The 16,120-nt window shown below is 36.7% G+C and overlaps 1 protein-coding gene across 5 annotated transcripts in view; it reads right to left on the reverse strand.

Annotated features, from left to right (window-relative positions):
* DIAPH2 (diaphanous related formin 2) overlaps positions 1-16,120 on the reverse strand; it is a 914,837-nt gene that overhangs the window by 465,717 nt on the left and 433,000 nt on the right. For all 5 annotated transcript variants that reach the window (XM_074391645.1, XM_074391644.1, XM_074391643.1 and 2 more), the window contains one exon: positions 14,396-14,635. In XM_074391645.1, coding sequence (XP_074247746.1) covers positions 14,396-14,635 — 240 coding nt within the window. The remainder of the gene's footprint in view (positions 1-14,395; positions 14,636-16,120) is intronic.

A 16,120-nucleotide genomic window follows, 5' to 3' on the forward strand; every position in this document is an offset into this window, starting at 1 on the left:
ATTCAATTCCTTTACCCATTTTTGAACTGAGTTGTTTTGCTGTTGTTGAATTGTGGGAGTTCTTTATACATTCTGGATATCAATCATTTATCAAATATATTACTTAGAAACATATTCTCCCATTCTGCGGGTTGCCTTTTTTTCACTCTGTTGATAGTGTCCTTTGATTATGTGATCATTCTTGTATATGTCTCCAGGATCCTTACCAAGGAGTTTATCTAGAGTATATTGTTTTCCAAAAGGAATTTAACAAGTTACACTCTCACCAGTAGTTTCCTTTGTCCCTTATTCTTACCTCTACTTTATATTAACAGAATTTAACATTTCTGCCAGTCTCATGAATATGAAATATCTTTTTATATATATTCATAGATTACAAATATGAAATCCATCATTGTGGTTTAATTTAATTTAATCCTAAGTATGAGTGAAAAATGGTATAGACCCTTCAGAAAACAGTATGTCTTAAAACTGTACTTTCCATATGATGCAGGATTCCCCCTCCTAAGTATTTACCCAAAATAAATGAATTTATGTCTTATACATAAATGATGGTAGCAACATTGATAATAGCTAAAATTTAGAAACAACCCAAATGTCCATCAGCTGAACAGATTAACAAAATATGTCACAGCCATACAATGGAACAACTACCCCAAAATAACAATGAACTACCAATACATGCCACAACTTTACACTAAGTGAAAAATGTCAACAAAAACATAAAGTAACACAAAGACGCTATTACCATATGATTCCATTCATATGAAATTCTAGAAGAAGGCAAAACCATGGTGATTTAAAACAAATCCGCAGTTGTCTAGAGGTAGGAGGAGTAGGAATCCATTACACAGGGGCATGAGGAAACTACATTGGTTGATTGCAGTGGAGGTTCCAAAGTTGTATACAAATAACAAAGTTCATCTAACTGTATTCCTAAAGTGAGTAAAAATTTTTTCAGATGGGGTCTTATTAGAGGCATGTGAACCACAGCAACTCCATCTTTAATACAAGCTGGGTAAAATGAGGATGAACCCTACTGGGTTGCATTCCCAGATGGTTGAGGCATTCTAAACCACAGGATGAGACAGGTCATCAACACAAAATACAGGCCATAAGGACATTGCTGATAAAACAGCTTGCAGTAAAGGAGCCAGACAAAACCCACTAAAACCAAAATGGTGATGGGAGTGACTTTTGGTTGTCCTTACTGCTACACTTCCACCAGCATCCTAACGATTTACAAATGCCATGGCAATGTCAGGAAGTTACCCTATAAAGTCTAAAAAGGGGAGGCATGAATAATCCACCCCTTGTTCAGCATATCGTCAAGAAATAAGCATAAAAATAGGCAACCAGAAGACCTCATGATTGCTCTGTCTATGGAGTAGCCATTCTTTATTCCATTACTTTCTTAATAAACTTGCTTTCACTTTGCACTGTGGACTCACCCCAAATTCTTTCTTATGAGAGATCCAAGAACCCTCTCTTGGGGTCTGGATCAGGACTCCTTTCCTCTAACAGTCTCACTCTGTCTCCGAGGCTGGAGTGCAGTGGCGCGATCTTGGTTCACTGCAACTCTTCCTCCCAAGCTCAAGCAATCCTCTGACCTCAGCTTCTTGAGTAGCTGGGACCACAAGCGCGCACCACCGCACCCTGCTAATCTTTTCTAGTTTTGGCAGAGACAGGATCTCACTAGGTTGCCTAGGCTAGTCTCGAACTCCTGAGCTCAAGGGATCTACCCATCTCAGCCTTCCAAAGTGCTGGGATTACATGCGTGAGCCACCGCATCTGGCCTAAAATGAGTAAATTTTATTGTATGTCAGTTAAAAACCTCAGTAAAGTTACTACAAGAAACTATAGGTCTCTTGACCATGAATACATTTTACTTCTAACAAAATAACAATACAACAAACAAAGTCCTAATAAAATGCCTTAAGAAATCAGTGAGTACCCTGCCTTTCTTGTACACTTTATGAAAGCTGAAATTTGGAAGTATAAAGTGATCTGAATGGGCCAGGCTGTGATGGATGAAAACTCCTTGGAATCAAGCATGTGCATCTCTCCCCAAATCTTTGAATATAACTTACGATACTTTTCTACTTTGCTCAGCACAGATTTCTTAGTCAAGTTTTAATATGTGTATATAGCTAGTTGCTTAAATCTGAATATTGAGATCCTTTCTCTAAATAGCCTCTGAATAGCTTGTATTTCCTCATAGTAGGTTATTTGCATCCTGGAGTGATCCCTCATACTGAACATTAAATAACAAATGTTTCATTCTTATTTTTCTGGACAATCTCATGATATCCTCTGGCAAAAAAGAAATTATTATTTGACTTTTGTGCCTCATTAGTGAATTGGGAGGGGTGCAGACATGCAATGATTATAAGTAGTACCATTCGACTATTGTTTTTGAACAGATATTGATTGATTTTATCAAAAAAATTAAAATACTAATATTTGACTACATATAGAAAGATGGTAGGAACTTGAGAAGCAGTTTTAAAGATACTCTTACTGTAGCATAAAAGGGAAGAGAGCATTCTGAGAATTCAGATTTAAATTTCAAAAAAAGAATAAAGGTTAAGAAATAATGAATGGCAGGAAAAGCAAAACCGGGCATTGTGTGGGGAAGAGAAGAAAAGTACATGTTGGAAATGGGGCTGGAATTCTTTTGTCCTTCCTTTTCAAAGAAATGGAGCAGCTTTACAGTATGGATATCATCTAACAGAGTATGTACTTACTTGTAGTTAGTTAGCCAGTGTTTATGAGCAACATAATTTATTTTTCATGTGTGCTATTACATAAAATCCATTTGCCCGTCCCCACACACACTTCTCACTGTCTCTTGCTTTAGCATTACAATGTTCTACATCTGGTATCTAGCTCATAAGCTCCTCAAGGACTGGAGATATATGTTTTATTTCTCTTTATCCCTGCAAAATATCTAGCACAAGTTTCCACAGAGAGTAAAGGCTCAATAAATGTGGCCAACTTGCTGCACAAGTACTCACTAAAAAGTCGTTAAATGTACATAAATAATTTTTAGATTCTCTAAAATGATCACAGAGCTTTATTTTAGTATCCACTGCTACTTTATAAACTTCCTTTCACAGTCATGAGCTCTCCTTGTTAAGGTTGTGCAATGCCTTCATTAGGAAGGTTCCTTTGACAAGAAAGTCCATTTGTAAGATGACTGTTCAAACTTTGTCACAGTAGCCATGTTTTTGGAACAACAGTCTCAAACAGGGTCAAAATCTCCTTTGAACAGAGCTTTTACAGAATAATAAAGCCTTTGTTTTCAGAGTTACTAATTATATTCACTAAATGCCGTTCATGTTGTCAACTTTCCCCTACTGTGAGAATGACAAGATCAGTCATAAGATTATACTCAGAAAACGACTAGAGCAATTCACAGAATACCAAGCCAGCTGGGTTCATTTAAATCCTCTATGGAAACAGTCTTCATGGTGAACTAAGTAAGACCTATAGCTAGTTCCATAAATCATCATTTTTGGTCTACTCCAGTGCTGAAAATGTTTATTGCTGCTCCTGATATATGGGGTATTCATCAAGAACCAAAAAAATGTATTTTTGTAAACTAGAAATTATTCATCTCTGCCAGCTATACTATTCAACATTAACTGTATCTATTATTGCTTAGTCACAATGATTTCAACAAGTATAGCTGTGACATAGTATCAATTTGATTGTGTTTTTTGTATTACTGCATAAGGATAAATATTTTTAAATGAAAGAAAATACGGATGTATTCATTTTTTTATTTCCTGAAAATGTATCTGTATTTAATGAGTCAATAAACTAAGCCATATGTGAGTTCTCTACACAAAATAAATTATACCCTTCCTTATAGTTCTATACACAAATACATATAGTTGAGTTTTTGATGCTTATTATTGGTCAAAGATAGAAATATAATTTGGCAACTCTTAGTTTGCATTTTTCAATGCTTTTTACAAGTCTGTCAATTCATGTATACAAAGGAACATCTAACTCAATCCTGTTTCTCTCTGATTATCCAATTATGAAAATCACCCCAATCCTTCTTCGTCTTTCATTCTCTTTCTCTCTCATTCTATGTCTCAATCTCTCTGTCTCTGTCTATCTCCCTGTGTCTCTTACTCAACACCCATGTACACATATACCCTTTTTGGCTTGGTCTCGTTCTTATTTCATTTTCCTTGGTCCTTTCCCTAATACAAAACTTTCAAAAATTGAAGTCTCTTATCAAAAATGTCATTTGTTTGCATAGGGGAGTATAATAGCAAGGCATTGCTAGTACTCAAGGCAAATATGTCATATATATGAGTGTGTGTGTGCACACACACATACACACTTAACAGTGAGTTATCTAGATATCTAGGAGGCAGACATAACGGTAACATATAAGTTAAAATCAGAGATAGCAGCATAGGCTTCACAATATTAATGATCACAGGTAAGGGCAGGGGTGGGTGGGTGTGTGTGTGTGTGTGTGTGTGTGTGTGTAATAGGGGGCAGAAAATTTTAACATACATAAGAATAATAGAAAAAAAAATCCCGTGAGTCTCCAAAGCAGTCAGTATTGACAAGGAATACTAACCAAATTAATGAACATTTCAACTTAGCAAAAAATCTTTAAATAAGCTCAAGGGACCTCTATATAAGAGACAAGGAGGAGAATAAAGGTGTGAGTTAGTTTCTCTTACTCAGAGCTGAAATTTTCAAAAAGATATTTTGTGACACATAGCTTTTATAACTATAGCAATTTTTAAAAGTACATCTATAAACTTTGTGAATTCCTATGCCTGACGTGATCATATATTTTTCCCTGTGCTGTAATTAACTTACCACAAATTTGGTATTTTCTCCCATTTCAATTTCTTAATGTAGGCTACCGAGAACAAGAAAGATATAATGCATCTCCATATTAATATAAATCTAGAAGATGTATGACCATTTGGAAAAATTGAGGCTATCATTTTAGAAGAGGGCACCTCATAAGACAGAGACAAATATTGCCTTAAGTTTTCTTTCTACTTAAGTAGTCAATCTGTATATTCACCACTATAATATATAGACAGATAAGGAGACCAGGTGGCTGACATCTTAGAAGTGGGAAAAAGCACTGACTTGCTAATTGAAGGACAATCTTCAAAGCATATAGTGGCGTACTCATAGGATTACAAAATCAAGGTGCCATGATAATCTGTTTCCAAAACTTAGAGGGCTGCATTTAAAAGAAGATAAACTCAAATGAATTGGCCTGTATTTGGTTAGATTTTTAAACGGCAATGAAGAATATTGGAGGTGAGGGCTTTGGATTGGATTTCTGAGCTGGTATCCAAGTAACTTGATTTAGTGGAGAAATCAGATGACTGAAGCAATCTTCTACTCTTACAATTTGCCTACATGCACAAGTACATATGCACAGATTAGTGGCATGTGTATTAGAATATATAATTCAGGCGTCCCCAAACTTTTTACACAGGGGGCCAGTTCACTGTCCCTCAGACCGTTGGAGGGCCGCCACATACTGTGCTCCTCTCACTGACCACCAATGAAAGAGGTGCCCCTTCCTGAAGTGCGGGGGAGGGGGGGGATGGGGGGTGGCAATAAATGGCCTCAGGTGGCCGCATGCGGGGTTTGGGGACGCCTGAAATGAATAGCACAAGATATGAAAAGACCTTATGGAGAATTCTTTCCTTTAAAAAATTTAGTGTTCTATAAATTTAAATACGTCTAGACTTTCTAACTTAAGTAGAATTAATGCTTGCCTTTTAAAACTTACATATTTTGGTGTATTAATTTACATGAAAAAGTGTAGGAAACAAAAACTCGTGACACAATTATAAAAACTCAATCTAGACACAGTATCACAACAGTATAACATACATCTTCAAGCTCCAGAAACTATTCAGTGGTTCTCAACGATGAGAGCCCGGTAAGCACAGTACAATAAAACACAAAGGTCAACCATCAAATGAGCTGAACAAAGGAAACTATTTAAAATTAAGAATGATATCCTGTTCTTGTGTCATTCTATGGTGCTTAGTTATTTCAGAGGTCTAAACTATAGTGAATATTCTTGCTTCAGTGTAATATAATGAGGCACAGACAGACCCTTAAATTGAAATGTTTGTATCCACTGGTCATGAATTATGAACAAATGGTACAGCATGTCACTATATAATATGATGACATTTTAAAATGCAAAGTACCATGAATATGTTCCTTTGCATTTGGCGTAGCATAGAATCTTATATCATTGATTACCAACCAGTGACTTGGAGAGATCAGCAAATGAAAACTCTTTACTGCAAATAGCCCCACAGAAAGGAAAGTTTAAAGGACCCCCAAGAAGAAAAAGAAAAGTTTGAAAACAGGGCGTAGCATTTCATCCCACTCCATACATGACGGAGAGTCTAATCTTCCCTTTAACAGAATTTTTTTTCAAGACAAATTATAACCCAAAAGGTCATTTTCTTCTCAGCAAATTATCAACCACATCTCCCTCAAATTCAGTTAATGCTAAACATTGTCTGATAGGCAAAAGTATATTTCAGTGAAGCAAAAGAGTCAATGAAAATTCTAAAAATAGCATGATCCACTGAAATCATTTGTTTGAGTCCCAGGAAAAGCTGGATCCTAACTCTGCCTTTGTCACTGAGTGATCCCGGGTAAAGCCATCTCTCTGGAGACCAGATCATTTGTAAAATATTGAGAACAACAGTCAATCTTGACTACACAAAACTAATATACTCTAACAGCCTGTACAATGCCAAGGGATAGCTTCATAATTATTCAAATTATTAGATGCTATTTTATTACAAATATATAGGCTCTGCTGCTTGGATACATTAAAATCTATTACAAGATGAGAAACTTCCTATTAATAGGCCAGCAGTTACTCCAAACTAAATTAAAATAAAAAAGATAGATTCCAAGTTTCAGGCCAGAGAGCAGAGAGAATTCACATGAGGTTTTCCACATTTTCAGAACACTGTAAGTGCCAGAGTTGGTTCTATAACGCTTCCTTGAAATGAGCCGAGTATAACCAAACATTGTTACAGTGCAACAAGGGGCAGGGGTGCTAACAATTTTGTATACAGGAAACCTGTATGTAAGGCCCAACTTGGGCCTATACTAGCTTTTTAATCTTGGACAAATTACATAACCTCACTGGGCTTTAGTTTTCTAATTTATAAAATGGGGTTAATAATACTTAACCTCCCTGAATCACAAGGAAAGCACTTTATAAACTATAAAAACACAGGCAACCAAACGTGTGGACTGTTGACCAGGATTTATTGATCACTGCTAGGTTCCCTTCTGGTACATCCTATAGTGGTTATTTTCTAAAATATCTCTGGTTTTAAATTAATAGTCCCATATTAATTTACTTAATAACTCATATTTAATGATGAGTTGCTGATTTAGATTTACAGCAAACACATTTTTATGTCTTTACAAATAAAGCATAAAAAAACTTAGTTACATATTCAAGAGTTTTGCTGGCAAAAACATGCCCTTTATATCTGTAACAAAATGTTCTCACTTAAAAAAAACAAGTGAACACATGTTGAATATTAAAAACAAATCTTCTATTTAATCAAATTGTCTGACTTTCAATCTGTAGTAATATATTGAGAGCTTCACATAAAATAGACAGTGGAGTTATAATGCATAATAAAAGATACATCCAAATTTGATGAGTTCTGAGTCTTGTGAAGGGACAAATTAAATGCCAAGTGAAGACATGGTGAAAAGGTGGCCATATGGTGACCCAAGGAGAGAGATCTCACCAGAAACCAACCCTGCTGGCATCTTCATCTTAGACTTTCAGTCTCTATAACTGTGAAAAATTTAATGTCTCTTCTTTCAGTCACTCAGCCTATGGTTTCTGTTACGTCAGCCCAAGCTGAACAACAGTATTTTGCTTCTCCACGCATCAGTTTTCTCACTTGTAGACTGAAGAGGTTAGACTAGATGTATTTATATGCTGAGATTCTGAGTTTATATGGACACAATCCACATTATTTTAGCTAGAAATGATTAGACACTGTGAAACTTTGGGTAAACTTATGTATGACTTTTTTCTAAGGTCTTTTGTAGATTTCTTTCTTTCTTTTTTTTTTTTTTTTTTTTAATTTTTTTTAAGAGTTTCGCTCTTGTTACCCAGGCTGGAGTGCAATGGCGCGATCTCGGCTCACCGCAACCTCCGCCTCCTGGGTTCAGGCAATTCTCCTGCCTCAGCCTCCTGAGTAGCTGGGATTACAGGCAGGCGCCACCACGCCCAGGTAATTTTTTGTATTTTTAGTAGAGACGGGGTTTCACCATGTTGACCGGGCTGGTCTCGATCTTTTGACCTCGTGATCCATCCGCCTCGGCCTCCCAAAGTGCTGGGATTACAGGCGTGAGCCACCGCGCCCGGCTTTTTTGTAGATTTCTTTTTGTGGATTACAGATTTCCAAATTTTACTGCCATAGACAGCTGTCACTTTTCTTTACAAAGCATATATTCTGGGGTAATTTTCTATTTCACAATAAAGCTGAACCTATTTTACTTTCCTTGTTACAACATCTATAGGGGAGATGGATGGTGATGGATGTTTCCTTTGTATAGCTGGTATGATACGCTATAACTAATACTATGTAATTGCCTCTAGATGAGGCTTTGCATGTTATAATCCACATCATGGGTGTCCAATCTTTTGGCTTCCTTGGGCCACATTAGAAGAAGAATTGGGCCTCATGTAAAATGTACTATCACTAATGATAGCTGATGAGCTTAAAAAAAAAAAATCACAAAAAAATTTCACAATGTTTTAAGAAAATTTATGAGAGGATTGTGATAGACGGGAGGCAGGACTAGATTGCAACTCTGACTCATATGGACAGAGAACGATGAGGAGGCTTGCATTGTGAATTTTAACTCCAGAATGACTGCGGGAATAAACTAGGAATCCCGAGAAGACCCATAGTCCTCTGAAGGAAGCAGAGTACTCCTGCAGGACCCAAATACTGTGAGTGCCCAAACTGTAGAAGTGGGAAAGGGAGATCCTCCAGCACTGAACACACACCCCTACTGGGGAAACCGAAGGTCTAAAGGTCTAGTTTTAGGGAGAAGTTTCCAACCTTACCTGGACCTAAGTCAATTTAGTTAGCCAAGCAAAATACAGGGGTAGAGGGAGCAGCAGGAAAGGCCCTGGGAGTTCACTGGGTCCCCAAGAAGGCCATTCCTGACTGGCACCACAGGGATACTTTGGGGGGGCAGCCAGAACTGCTGGGGTGGGGATGGCGGGGCGGGAGCCGCAGGGGGAAGAACATCTACAGCTGAACTTTGTAACAATTTGAACTGGTCAAGAAGCCTCCTGGCCAGAATTTGGTAGAGGGCGGGAATCCACTGTGCATACCTACAGGCAGGGGAAGAACTAAAGTCTTGTCCATTTGCAGCGGGGAGGTGGGTAGCCTGGGGCAAATTCTCATGAGGGTGCGAGATTGGCCCTTGGGATTCTGTGGGAGCTGGGTGTGGCCTGTGACTCTTGGCTTTCCCCTTACTTCCATGACAACCTGCAGAGGTGGCTATAATCTACCTAGGTACACAACTCCCTTAGCCTGCGACCTTCACTCCCATCCCCCACAGCAGCCATGACAAGACCCACCCAAGGAGAGTGTCTGAGGTCAGACATGCCTAGCCCTGTCCCACCTGCTGGCCCTTCCCTACTCAGACTGGTAGCTGAAGACAAAGGGGATATACTCTTGGGAGTTCTAGGGCCCTGCCCACCTCCAGTTTGTCTCCATACTAACATAGCTGATGCTCTCTGGAAATCACCACCTCCGGGCAGGAAGTCAACCAGCACAGAAATAGAACATTAAACTACCAAAGCTAAGAGTCCTCAGGGAGCCCATTTCATGCCCTCCCCTCCCCCACCACCTCTATGGGAACAGGCAATGGTATCTACAGCTGAGAGACCCATAGATGGTTCACATCACAGGACTCTGTGCAGATAAGCCCCAGGACCAGACCAGACCCAGGTAGACTAGTTGGGTAGCTAGACCTAGAAGAGACAACAATCATTGCAGCTTGGCTCTCAGGAAGTTACATCCATAGGAAAAGGGGGAGAGTACTACATCAAGAGAACACCCCATGGGACAAAACAATGCCAGCCGTCAGCCCTAGACCTTCCCTCTGAGAGAGCCTACCCAAATGAGAAGAAACCAGAAAACGGACTCTGGTAATACAACAAAAGAAGACTCTTCAACACCCCCCCGCCCCCCTCACCACCATCAAATCACACCAGCTCACCAGTAATGAATCCAAACCAAAAAGAAATCCCTGATTTCCCTGAAAAAGAATTCAGGAAGTTGGCTATTAAGCTAATCAGGGAGGCACCAGAGAAAGGCAAGCCCAACGCAAGGAAGTCCAAAACGGATACAAGAAGGGAAAGGAGAAATATTCAAGAAATATTCAAATATTCAATCTCAAATTGAGATTCAGAGAAGGTAAGTGACTTCGTCATGAAAACGTGGCTAGTAATTAGTAAAATGTAAGTTAAAACGTAGGTTCTGCCCTCGTGTGAGGTTATGGATTCTTAATCCTACCTATCCTTCAAGAATCTTCTTTTTCAATTTACCAGCGCTGCCCAAACACCGAAGATTCCTTCCTCCCCTGAACTCCTGCTATTCTCAGTGGCCATTTATTTTTGCCCTCATTGACAGTGTGCTTTGTGACACTGCATAACATTCTATATGCATATTTCCTGGCTACTCAGTTGTACTACAAGCTTCTTGAGGTTTCTGTATATCTCCTACCATGTTTGTAGGCCTCTGATGAAGATATCATCTGTTTTATTTGGTATTTGTTTGTAGCTGCTTGATATCCTTTTACCTGCTCCTAACCTTTGGTATCCCTACCTTTGGTAATGGCACCCTTTAGGGCATAACCAATCTTCCATGGCAAGTAGTTTTGGTAGCACTGTCAATCAAGGTTCTTATCATCCACACTGGGCTCAATAGGCTCTCTTCATCATTTGAATTTGAATCAAACATAGGGAAAGGAGAAGGAAAATGGCTGGAGCCAATACATCCCAAAGGACTTTTCATTCATTTCTGCTACCTGAATTCACAAAGCTGTCACAGTTGCTGTTCTTTTAAAGGCCAAGTTCTTTACTCTTTCCTCAGTTTCTGGTTGAGTTACTTCATACCCTTCCAGTAATTTTCACTTTTCGCTTGAATCAGGCAGAGTCACTTTCTGTTACTTGCAAAAAAAAAGACTCTTATTTGATAAACCCACAAAGCTTAGTATATAGGGAATGCTAAGTATTTTTAAGTGTTTTGTCCTGATGCAGATTATATTTGCTATTTCATATTGAAAAAAAAAAACAACAACAAAAAAAACAAATGGCCTTGAAGTGTATCATTTCTATCGGTTAGAATTTTAATAACCAACAGACTAAGCTAACTTTGGGTGCTCATTTTCATTGAAATGAATTTTATCACAGTTCAGCACACTGGTTTGGTGACTCACAAAGTGATAATGCACTGCTACAAATTAACAAAGCATTTTGTGGTGAGGGTAGTACTTAAAATAAGGATACCCTTTAGTGTTGACATTTTGGTTAACCCATCTGTTTTCCTTTTCTTCCCTAATGCCATAGCAGCCGATTGTGATCATCTGAAATTTTTGTATTACCTAACTATTCAAGATATATCTGATAAATTTAACCATGTATAACATGCCTCCTTTTAGCCTAGGTGAATATTTTAATATACTCTATAGCTTCTTGTTAAAAGCCTTGGATTACAGATTTAAAATCACTGAGAAAGGAAATTATCACTAGAAAAATTTAAGAGTAAACGGTATCATTTTTAGAGCATAATCAGTGTTCTATGAGGGAAATTCCCCTTGCTATTTTCTTTAAGAAAGCAATCACTAAGAAAAATCAACCAAGTAATCTTTCATAATACAACTGAAATTAAACAGCAATTCTAGCTAATCGTACATCAGTAGTTAGTTAATTCTATTTCAAACAGAATACAGACCTAAGCTAACTATTTCTATGTGCTTCTGAAAATTTCTGTCATTTTAGACATTTACATCTACTCACGATCCTTTGTATTCCAGGAACATCCTTTGAATTCTAGACATTCCGGGAATATCATGCATGTATATAATATTTCCCTTTCTAAATGACAAGTGTTTTCCTAGAAATTTCCCAGAAGATAAAAATCTTACTGAAAAGCAGGGGGTGGGGTGGGGGACAAATTTTAAACCCTTCACTTCTTTCACTTTTGGAATACCTATTGCTACATGATCGTATTTCCCAAAAGATTATTTTTTATTTTATTTGAAGTTGGCAAAAATCTTTGTGCTGAATCCTTTGAGCATATCTCTAGTGATAGATGTCAGATCAGCGCTGTGTGGAAGAACTTTTATTTGACAGGTAGATGACAGAAAGAGAAGCCTTTCTCCAAAATATAAGATGTAACTGTAAAATCCTTCTGTGAGATTAACGTAATCTTTTCTTCCTATGTGTAAATGACTTATCCATTCTTGGTTCAAAGAAATCAGTTCATGTAATTAATTTGAATAGTGTGAAATTAAGACACTTATAAAGTATATATTTCTTCAAATTAGAATGGCTCATTTAAAATATTTTATATGAATTAAATGTAAAATAGGTATCTAATATAAATTTCTAACAATATTTTCTTTTAACTTATAATCTTTTTATAGTTGTCAAGCGAGAACACTTCTAGATTCACTCACTGTGTATAGAGCATGCACTCTAGCCAAGTAGCACCACGGTAAAGAGATGACTCTATTAACATTGGGTATATGCTATGCAATACAATGCTAAAGTCCTAAATACTGTATTTTATCCTATAAATCTGGCCTGATTTAGTACAGTTTATTACAAGCATTGCTTTATTCCCTCTGGCATTATGAAATGATTTTACGTGTCCCCAAATATCACAAGGGGTGGGGGTAAAAAATGTTTCCTTCCCAAAATCTAGCATTTCCAGATAATCTTCCCTATTTTCCCTGTTCTCTTTCCTAACCGCCCTCAAAAATATATCGGGAGTAAACAGATACTCACAATTCTATTGTATATCCTATTATCTATGAATGTTATTCTTTATGTCAAAATTTGGGTTAGAACTACCAAGATCAAATCATTTTTGATACATATCAAAATGCTAGTCAATATATATGTAATACACATCAATTTGATTCATGAATAGAAAAGAAATTCATATCCATTGCTAGATTTGGGATTCTCATTATAATATACTTCAAGAACTAACAAAAGTTCTGCAATGTTTTCAGATGTGAGAGGAAAAAAAGTGAAAGAATGGTGAGATTTCAAAGATGGATTGTTTGTTTTCAGATTTATTTTCATCTCTAGCTTTCTTACAGGCCTTCACCTCAGAGTCTGTTCAGGCTTCTATAACAGACAGATTTCTTTTTCATGAATAAGGTGGTTTGCTCTAGCCTAAAAATGGACATACACAAGCCCTTTTGGACTTCTCTGTTTCTTTGTTTGCTTTTCATAAGAATTAAGTCTCAAAAGTATTATTATTAAATGGTCCAATCAAAACAAAATGATTATCATTCAATTTTCTTTTTTACCTCTTAGTTAATGCACTAGATACCAGGGTACAATACTACTTTACATTGAAGAGTATTATTATCTTAAAAATTGCTAGCTATTTGCCTCATTAAATTTAGCTTCTCAGATACTTTCTAGAAAGACATAAGTAATAATGTAAATGAAATACAATACTGTATCTATTTTATTTTATTTTATTTTATTTTTTGAGACAGAGTTCCGCTGTGTGGGCTCGGCTTGAGTACAGTGGCATGATCTTGGCTCACTGCAACCCCCATCTCCCAGGTTCAAGATATGCTCCTGCCTTAGCCTCCTGAGTAGCTGGGATTACAGGTACCCATCACCACACTCGGCTACTTTTTGTATTTTAAGTAGAGATGGGGTTTCACCATATTAGCCAGGCTGGGTCTCAAACTCCTGACCCCAGGTGATCTGCCTGCCTCAGTCTCCCAAAGTGCTGAGATAACAGGTGTGAGTGAGCATGCCTGGCCAATATTGCATCTATTTTATAAAAGTGAAATGTTTTTTGTCTATAAACTTCAGCAAAAGATAATCAGCAAGTGTTAAGTAATATGTTCCAAAATAATTTTTAAGTCTTTTAGATTTTACTAATACTTTAAAAATTTATTTGCTCGAATTCAGGTGTAATTCACATCCCAGAAAATTCACCCTTTTTAAGCATACAATGTTGTGATTTATGCACTATTGCTATTTGTAGTATCCTCTTTCATAGACAAGATTACTGTTGTAAATTAGCATTATAAAATGTCATCTTACCTTACAAAGGAAATTGATCTTAAAACCCAAAGACTGGGCATTTCTTGAGCCTGAGTTCATGTAGTTTCCAACAAGAAGAACCAACTCTAAAAGTTTGTTAAAGCTTTCACTTTTCTTCAGTTCTTCGCAGGCAAGAGTTACTGCTATGATGCTTGGTTTGATGTTGTTTACGTGTTCTTCAAATGTGAGCTTGAAAAGGATACTACTGAGACGAGGCTGTAACATTTTTACGGAGCTCATCTGAAAGATAAGAAATACTCCATGAGAATACACATTTAATGCCTTTTATTTTATCTCTTTACTGGAGATAATTTCACAGACAACACTGTAACATTTCTGCATAAAGTGAATTTGGTCTGGGAATTTAAAAATACTTTGTTTTAAACATTCCAAAGAAATATTTTATCAAAGTTTAAAAAGCAGTTGCTGTATAGGTTTTTTAAAAATAAATCATCCTTATAGCATTAATAAAATATTATTGAAGCTGAACAGTTGTTATATGTTAATTGCATAATCATTAGCTATCAATAGCATTCAAACGGCCAAAATCTGTCTCTCAGGTGAGCTAAGAAAATTTATAAACATTAAATTGAGTTGAGTGAATAGTTCGGCCACGGATAAAAGATGTACATGATGACAGAAAATATAGTGGAACATTTCCTAAGAAATTACCTATCACTATGCTGTTTGAAATCAGAAGACCAGCTCTGATTGATCATTTTAAACTTATTATTTCTATTCGTAAAATACATTATTTATATATACTCTAAAGAATTTCACCTACTTGACAGATGTTGATGTTAAGTAATTAGATGATAGTAAAATCACATGAACTTACTTTCAAGTACATTATGGAAGAATTCTATACAGTTCAACTTTGGTTTTAATTACTTGTTTTATAACATTGGTGAACATTAAATATTCCACTTGGTATAGTTACTATGATAATATTTTTTAGTTTTTAATGTCCTATAGCTCCAAGTTACTCAAGTAGTTTTCCTTCACAAAATAAATTCTGGGAAGGAGGTTAGGTGAGAGGGTAGACACACATGAACACATACACACAATGAAGAGCAATTATTAACAATCCAAATTATATTTCTTTTTGTATGTATAGCCTACTTCTTTAATTACAAATGCCAAGTAAAGATTAGACTCCAAGGTATCAGTAAAAAACATGAAGAGATTTGACAACACAAACAAAAGTTTTTAAACCACAAAATACCTTTCAAAAGCAGCAGATGAGCTGTTGGGCAGACCATATCTCCTCTGATACAGAATCAAGACACAGTCCATTATTTTTTTTCTTCAAATTTGCCCATTAACCATGAACATCTGCTTCTCCGAATAGGAACCTCTTCCTTCTACGAATCCTCCAATATGCATGCTTTTCACATGCAGATATACAACAGTATGATGAAATATCTACCTGTTACTATATTTTCGTAGGTCTCACCACTTACGACTAACTTTTATCTGGTCAAGGTATTATTGTACAAGTTGTCCACCTATTCACAAAAAGCTTACAATACAGTCAGAAACTCAACCTTTGAAAACTACAGCTGGTGAAAAAGCCAGCACATGATTTTAGATAAGTAAAAAAAAAAAAAAATAATAAGTTCTGGAGGTGTTTACTGGAAGAAGAAAAAAAGCTTTAAACTCTTACGATTACAGTGTTTCATTAAGGCTTCGCCGCAGAGGAAATACAAATGAAAAAACGTATGT

Source organism: Saimiri boliviensis, chromosome X, assembly GCF_048565385.1.
Source record: "Saimiri boliviensis isolate mSaiBol1 chromosome X, mSaiBol1.pri, whole genome shotgun sequence".
Classification (NCBI taxonomy): domain Eukaryota; kingdom Metazoa; phylum Chordata; class Mammalia; order Primates; family Cebidae; genus Saimiri; species Saimiri boliviensis.